This window comes from Perognathus longimembris, chromosome 4 (genome assembly GCF_023159225.1).
Source record: "Perognathus longimembris pacificus isolate PPM17 chromosome 4, ASM2315922v1, whole genome shotgun sequence".
NCBI lineage: Eukaryota > Metazoa > Chordata > Mammalia > Rodentia > Heteromyidae > Perognathus > Perognathus longimembris.
In genome coordinates this window covers 60,599,236-60,607,549 of record NC_063164.1, presented here as the reverse complement: position 1 = coordinate 60,607,549, position 8,314 = coordinate 60,599,236, and the positions used below count along the sequence as shown (strand labels likewise).

General features: G+C 37.1%; 1 protein-coding gene across 1 annotated transcript in view; it reads left to right on the top strand.

Moving 5' to 3' along the window:
- The first annotated feature begins 244 nt into the window (after positions 1–244).
- Positions 245–8,314, top strand: part of Psmd14 (proteasome 26S subunit, non-ATPase 14) — an 86,850-nt gene continuing 78,780 nt past the window's right edge. Inside the window, exons 1-3 of the mRNA XM_048345336.1 lie at positions 245–426; positions 5,614–5,740; positions 7,903–7,954. Of these exons, the coding sequence (XP_048201293.1) occupies positions 7,907–7,954 (48 nt within the window). The 5' untranslated portion in view covers positions 245–426; positions 5,614–5,740; positions 7,903–7,906. The remainder of the gene's footprint in view (positions 427–5,613; positions 5,741–7,902; positions 7,955–8,314) is intronic.

Sequence of the window (8,314 nt, the reverse complement as noted above, 5' to 3'; positions counted from 1 at the left end):
AAGCTGGACAGGCGCGTGTCTCTGGCCTGGGCGGCGGCTGGAGGCTCCGCGGAAGCCGGCATGGGAACTGCAGTCCGGTGGAGGGACTGAGCAGCCCGGGCCCAGGCGCCCACTTCCGCCTCGCCCTCGGGGAGGAGACCGCGGTGGGTTGGCCCGCACCGTCGGCTCCGCGCGCTCGTCCGGGGACGTCCGCCCAGCGCCTATTGGCCATAGGGGAAACGGAAGCCGAAATGGAGCCGTGAACCCGGAAGTGCTTCGCGGCTGAGGCCCGGGCGACTCTTTTTGAATGGAATTGGGCTGATTCATCGCCGGTTCGCGGAGTCAGAGCCGGGCCGAATCTGAGCCGCTGTCGCCGCCGCCGCGTCACCGCAGAGACCAGACGAAGGTCTAGACGGCGACCTCCTGCCCTGTCCTGCCCTGCTTGAGGTGAGGCCTAGAGAGTTAGCGCGGGCGATCCGCGGAGGTGGCCGCGCTAGGCCGCTGCCATCCCCGGGCTTTCCTGAGTCACGTTGCCCAGCCGAGTTGCTACTGGAGGCCCAGACCCCGAGAGAGGAACAGTGGCCGGTTTCTGCTTTCCACCGATTCCCCAGGTTCTGGAGAGGGTTCAGGTCTGCCAGGGATCTCTTCTTTCATTCGTTTCTACTTGCTGGAATTCACCACAGATCGGGACTGTCTCCTGCCCACACTGGGAGCAGCCTTGTTTATGGCCTGCTCGGGCCGTGTCGATAGTTGTTCCAGTGTTGGAAAACTTCTGGGCAATCCTGGACCACAGGGAGAGACCACAAAACTTTTCCAGAATACATACTTGCTTTTTCACTTGCTCCTCCTGTCTCTCCCACACCCCCCGTAGGCTCTGTCCATTTAAATTATTTTTTGTCTTAGATTTTCAAGTTAATTAAAAGAAACTCCTTGGAAAGGCATTACTTTTAACCTTGAATATTATCAAAACAGTATCGTTTTTCCTACCACTCATACTTATTTTCTGTATTGTAAATTAGGTAGTTGTCGTGAATTGATGACATTTTCTGTTTTGAGTCTAGTAGAAATACCTACCTCTATGAAGTCTGTGTCATTACCTTTTAGAAGTTCATTTTCTTGGGAACTTAACCTGTCAAAAGAAAAATAATATAAGCATTTTAAAATAGAAATCTAGTGGCCAAATGAAAAGTTTTCGAGATTAAAGTAATGATTTCCTAGAAAAGGCAGAGGAGAGGCTTTTGAACTAGCATAGAAATATAGTTCTAGTTGTGAATATATATATATATATATATATATATATATATATATATATATATATACTTTTGTGTGTGTGTGTGGTGGTGGTATGGGGGCAAGCTCTCATATGTAGCCCAGTCGGGTTTGGTGATCATACTGCCTTAGCTGGGATTTCAAGTTTATGTTTCCACACTGGCAACAAAGTACATTTTCAGTCTTGCTGACTTAATGAGTCAAGCTTCAAGACAAGTACTGATTGTGTTGAAATAAACTGACCAGGGGTTGAGTTAAAATAGTTAACATAATGGTAGCCTTGTCATGTAAGGCTCACTTAAAGTTACACAGATTTAAAGTATCTGGATAATTGTAGAGGTTAAGGTATGTAGTATCTAAGAACAAACTATGGTTAAGATATGTTCAGTGAATAGCCTGAGTGTTGTCTTAAATTTGACCAGGACAAAGGTAAGTCTTGCCAAAAGAAGAGGATGTGTGCACGCGCGCCAGCATGCCAGTTCTGGGGCTTGAGTTCAGGACTTGGGTGCTGTCCCTGAACTACTTTTGCTCAAAGCTAACACCCTACGACTTGAGTCACAGCTCTACTTCTGGCTTTTTTGGTGATTAACTGTAGATAAGAGTCTCACAGACTTTTCTGCTCTGGCTGGCTTCAAACAGATCTTCAGATCTCAACCTCCTGAGTAGCAGGGATTATAGTCGTGAGCCACTGGAGCCTGGCAAAAGAAGAGTTCTGATGTCATCTTTCATTTTAGCCTCATCTGTTTCTGTGGTTGCTTCTTGTTTGTTTCCTACAAGGTGCTTGGTAATCCTAGCTACTCGGGAGGCTGAGATCTGAGGATCATGGTTCAAAGCCAGCCATGGTTGAAAACTGTGATACTCTTAACGACCAGAAAACTGGAAGTGGCTCTGTGTCTCAAAGTGGTAGAGCACTACTCTCCTTGAGCTGAAAAGCTCAGGGACAGTGCCCAGGCCCAGAGTTCAAGCCCGCCCCCCCCATAATAATAATGCATTGTTATTCTAATTGGAAAGCTGGGACTCAATGACATGGGCCCATCCTATTTTTATAATTGCCATATAAACTTTGTACAAAGTATCTAGTTTCAGAACTGCTTGTTTGAAAAATTAGAAGTAATTGTGCTCTGCTTTTATTGAAATGTTTTTTCACTCTTCAGTGAAAGCCTTGCCTGATTTCTTGGTCATGAATTTAATATCTACCTTGGTTGCACTCATTTTACATTTCACATTTTGCTTTACAATACTCTGATGTTCTCATCTGTAAAATGAGAGAACTGGAGAGAATAATCCCTACCAGTTCTAAAATAGTTCAGACTTACAAGCTAGATAGATAGTACAGATGAGATCCCAAGTATCTAACCAGAGAAGGTTAACTTGTTCCAGACAACATAGTGAAATAGTAGTGGATCATGGATTTGAATCTAAGTAGACTAGTTTTAGAGACTTTGTTTTGTCTTTTTTTAAAACACCTTTTATTAGCATCAATTAGTTGTGCAAAAGGATTTCATTTTGTCATCTCTCCATATGTATACAATATACTTTGCTCAGATTCAGCTTTTGTCTCTCTAGAGGTCTTTCTGCTCTACAGTTTCCCTTCTACTATTCATATTTTTTATAGGGTTTTATCTTACCCACCTCCCGATTCTTGAGTGTACAAGGTCATGAAAAAAAGGGACATTGAAAAAGTTGTTAGAAATGTCATTAAAGCTTATATAAGACAAATACAAATGTTGATTCTGTATTTTCCTGGTCTTTAAGGTATATGTATCTTAAATGGTCAATATCTTTTTAATGCAATTAATTGCTAATCAGTGCTCATGCATGAACATGGAACATAATCTATCTTGTGAAGAGTAATTCTATATTCCAAATCTATCTGTAGGGGTTTGGGGCATAACTCCGAGATAAAAGACTTGCTAGCATACAAGGGGCCTTGGGTTCAATCTGTGGTCCTGCCAGAAACAAACAACAACAAAAATAAAGCCAACCAAGAAGTACAAGTACATTTGTAATAGACCTTGCCTTATTATTCTGTTTCTTCTTATATTTTTACACTGTCCGTGGGTAAAGTTATAAAATATAGATCACGTAAATTTTATTATTTTAACTACTTTTGGTTTACAGTTCAGCAGCATCAAGTACATTGACATAATGACTCACTAACCTGATCACCACTAGCCTTCACAGCTTTTCTAGTTTCTCAGTTGCAATTTCAGTACTTTTGGAAACATTGGCAGCTCATAATTTCATTGATTAGAGGATAAACATCATTGCTCCACAATTGCAAAACATTTTTATTTTTAGAGATAAGTTAGCCAGTGACTTCTTTCAATATTACATTGTAAATTATTTTCTTTCTTGTATCAAAACTGGAGCTTCAACTTAGCCTGTGTGCTATCTGTGAACTTCTTACACTAGTTTTAGGACATTTACATTGTTTGTAGGAAAAATTCTGTATATATTAAGTAGTTTCTCTAGTTTTCTTTCCAGTCAGCAGACTATCTGTGGATTCATTGGTTGGTTCACATAAATGGAATCACATGATATGAGATCGTTCATGCTGCTGCTGCTGCTGCTGCTTCTTCTTCTTCGTCTTCGTCTTCTTCTTCTTCGTCTTCTTCTTTTTCCCAGTCCTGAGGCTTGAACTCTGGGCCTGGTCACTGTCCCTGAACTTCTTTTGCTCAAGCCTAGCACTTTGCAAGTTGGGCCACAGCACCACTTCCAGCCTTTTCTGTTTATATGGTACTGAGGAATCAAACCCAAGGCTTCATGCATGCTAAGCAAGCACTCTATCAATAAGCCACATTCCCGGCCCCTTATGCTTATTTCTTTCTCAAAGTTGTTTATGTATTTATTTGACTTGCTATGTAGTCTATGATGGCCTTGATTTTGGAATCTTACTGCCTCAGCCATTTTCATCTTAAGAGATGAACCAATGCTTTAGGTAATACAATAATAACTTAATAACTGAATAATTATATAGTTGCTGTAGTTTGCTTTAAATTGCCTTATTTTATACAAATTATTACGATTGTTTTATCTTGTTATCTTAATCTCTTGTATAATTGTTAATCACTAAGAAATAACTAAATTCTGAGGATTATGAATGGCACATTTTAAAAGTAAGAGCTGTGTGCTAGTGGCATGTCCATAATCCTAGGAGGCTGAGGTCTGAAGATACCAGTTTGAAGCCAGCCCAGTCAGGAAAGCCTGTCTCCAATTAACCACTAAAAAACCAGAAGAGGAGCTGTAGCTTAAGTGGTAGAGAGCTAGCCTTGAGTGAAAAAGCTCAGGGACAGCATCCAGACCCTGAGTTCAAGCCCCAAGACCAGCACAAAACATGAAAGGAAAATATTACTAAGCACAGATTTGTAGTAATTTTTAATTAACCTTTATGTTAATAGCATGGTTGGATCTACTTTCTACTTAAAAATAGCTGTAGGGCTAGGTGTAATCCCAGCTGTGTAGAAGATGGAGATGGGAAGGTCATAGTTTAAGACCAGCCTAGCCAAAAAGTTAAGAAACTATCTTAAAGAACACATCTGTTGTGGTGGCACTGGTACTTTAAGCTAGAAGGGAAGCAGAGATAGGAAGATTGAGATTCAAGATCTCTGGCCAAAATAAAATAAATCCAGAGGGACTAGAAGTGTGGCCCGAGACTCTTGAGTTCAAACCTCAATACTTGCCCTCCCATGTAAATAAATAAATGTAAATTTTATACGTGGAGAAACTTCCAGACCAACTAAATGCCATAAAAAGTGAGTCTTTATAGTCAGTGTTCAGCATGAAATATACAAACAAAATTTGGACGTAGAACTAAATGTTCTATTCCGTACCTGCTTGAGATGGTATCAATTTAGGGCTGGAGCGTATGTAGCTCAGTGGTAGAATGTTTGCCGAGCATACTTGAGGCACTGGGTGTGATCCACAGCACTGCAAAATAAACAAATACCTTAATTTCCATGTCATTTCTAAAACTTCTTGTGATGTGGAGTTTCATACTTGCTCTGTAGAATACTCTTCCCCCAGCTCTTTTTGCTTATTTGTCATATAGAAACTTGTGGTCTTACCCAAGTTGGCCTTGGCCAAGATCTTTCCATTTATGCCACCCTTGTAGTTTTGAGTACATATGTGAAACACCATGCCTGGTTTATTGGTTAAGACAGGTTCTCTGTAACGTTTTTGTCTACACTGGCCTCAACTGCAGTTCTCTCATTCTCTGGCCCCTAAAGAGCTGGGATTGTGGACATAGATAGGCATGCACTACCACAATCAGCATAAAGTTTGCTTTTTGAAATGACTTTTGTATAAAAATATCCTCTTTAATTTTAAAAATAATTGTATTTAATTTGCTTTTGTTTTTTTAAGGAAAGAAAAAAATAGTTCCTGGAAAAATTATACCTGCCTAATATTAGCAAGAGTTTGAATTAAGAAGAAACTTGTCCAGACTCATCAACTTGAAGCTTAATACCTTACGATTTTTGTTACCAAACAGGTGGGATTTAAAATTGTGTTTTACATTTAATTTTTATTTCAGGATATGATAGACACTATGAAAAAGGATTTTTTTTTAGCAGACATAGAATTATGTATGTTTATTTATTTTAAAATCACCAGATTTTTAAAGTTGTGTGATTTAGAATATTGTATATTTCAATCCAAATGTTAGTATTTTTATTAAAATGTGGTCATCTGAAACATTTTAATTTGTTAAATATTTTTCCCAGATTGAGACGCTTAGTTTTGCTGAAAACACAAATTTGACCTGCCAGATTTTCTCTCTCGCCGTTTCCCACATTGCTCATGTATATTCACAGCATCTGGAGTCTGTGTAAAGTCATCAGAAACAACACAGAGGGAGTAGATAAAACTGAACACAGCTGGGAATTGACTTTGGCCTAGAATTTACATATATATTTGCACACATATGTATATAAAATGTATTTTCTTTATATACTAAAGTATTCTCTGCATTGTTTTTTGTTTGTAATGGTCCAATATTTTTCTTCTTTGTTAATATATTTAGAAAATCTTGTCTTTAATATATATCTATATAGATATAGATATCGAGGATGTTTTTTCTGTTTTGAAAATATGCTATATATTGAATGCCATATTTGAGTAGAGGCATTTTAATAAGAATTTGGTGAGATTTTATTTGTAGATATTATTAGGTTTAGTAAGGTAGTGAAATAAAAATTTTGTCTGGAACTTTAAGTTTTCTTACCCGTTCATTTGTACAAATGAATTTATTGTCACTTGCATAAGCTTTTATGCTTAGTGAAACAAGCCAGACACAATAAGTATCTGATTCTGTCCATATAAAATTTGAAGCTATAGCACTGGTCTTTGCTATTAGAAATTGGAGTCCTACCTATATAATATGGTGGAGACTGGAAGGAGGCATTTTGGAGATGTGCATTGTGGTTTGTTTTTTTTTTCTTCCTTTCCTGTATTTAGGTGATGGTTATTTGAGTACATGGGTTTCTAGTTTTTATACTTTTCTGTATGTGGGCTTGGATAAAGTTTGTAGTGTTATTGCTAAATATCTGAAGTTAAAATGCTACTGATTGGTTCAGCAAATATAGAGAAAAATGTAGTGATATTAAGTATATTATTGAATTTGCATAGCAGTTCTAACTAGAAGAACAACCTGGACAAATGTTATTAGCACTTAATATAGAATATAATTTGGTAATACTGATTTCTAAAGAACACATTTAGAAGAAGAGGAACTTGAAGTCATGATAGCAGTTTTCAAATTGACAAAATATATTTTTATTTTATAAGAATCTGTTTTACTGTTAAATTTTGTAATTTTATTACTTTAATGCATTTGAGGATATATTAAATACTTCTGTTAATTCTTTTCTTCAGTAAGTTTCTTGGGGTTTTGTATAGTTATTCAAAACACTCAAAATAAATTGTGGTCCAAAGTTAATCCTCTTTGTGTAGATGAACACTGAAATTGTAATTGAGAATAGCAGCTGAATTTCCTTAGTGGAAAAGGTTTGTATCTACATTTGAAGTAATAATATATCCATGTAGGTTCAGAACACTACCTTACTGTATTAATGTTTACTTTATAGTATTTCTTTTAGAATAATGAGTTCATTTTTTAAAAGCCTTTGATGCTAATTCAGAGATCCATAATCTGCTCACAATGTCTTTCACATGTAGTTTTGATGATAACTGACAAGCTGTAAGTTAATTAGCACAGAACTTACTAATGAGGATGTTAAAATTTAATTTAAAAGTGAGGATTTTTATTTGTACACTCTGGACAAATTGAAGGAAATTCAATCATACATATGATAAGCATTTCAGACACTTTTTCCTCATTCAGGTAGTTTATTAGATAACAATAAGAAAATATAATTAACTTAATGATAGCAAAGTTTTGAAAGTATGCTTAGATTGCTTGTCTTTAAAACTGGGGATAACCCAAAACTAAAGCAGTAAAATAAGGTCTGTTAATTAGCATGGAAGACAGCTTCTTGAATTAATATGTGGTGTTAATTAACAGGAAGTCTGATGTTGTGTTGTAATTACCACCAATATTTTTGACATACTGAGTGACTGAAGGTGAATTATATAGATAGCAGTTAAGTAAACACTTTTGTGCTTAGGAACATTTCCTTTGTTTCTGTTTTCTAGAAACATGGACAGGCTTCTTAGACTTGGAGGAGGTATGCCTGGACTTGGCCAGGTTAGTATGCAAACTCCTTAAGTATTTCATATTATGTAAACTACAAGCTATTCTACAGTTGCACAAAGAAGTCACCCAACAGATAACATGGCAAGGAGCTAACCTTAAAGATGCACTGTAACACTAAATGATGTGTGGAAAACATTTATTACTTTGATTAATCATTTTCCTGGAAATAAGAATTTTTTCTGTTCACTTTGTTTAACATTTTGAGATATGTGAAATTATAGTTAACTTTTAGGGAAAAGAAAGACATACATTTTATTTCTGGGTTTAAATCATAAACTTTGTTATGAAAAAGTAAGAAAGGTATACTTTTTGAGCACTTTTTGATTGTTTGTATATTTCTCATATGCCTTT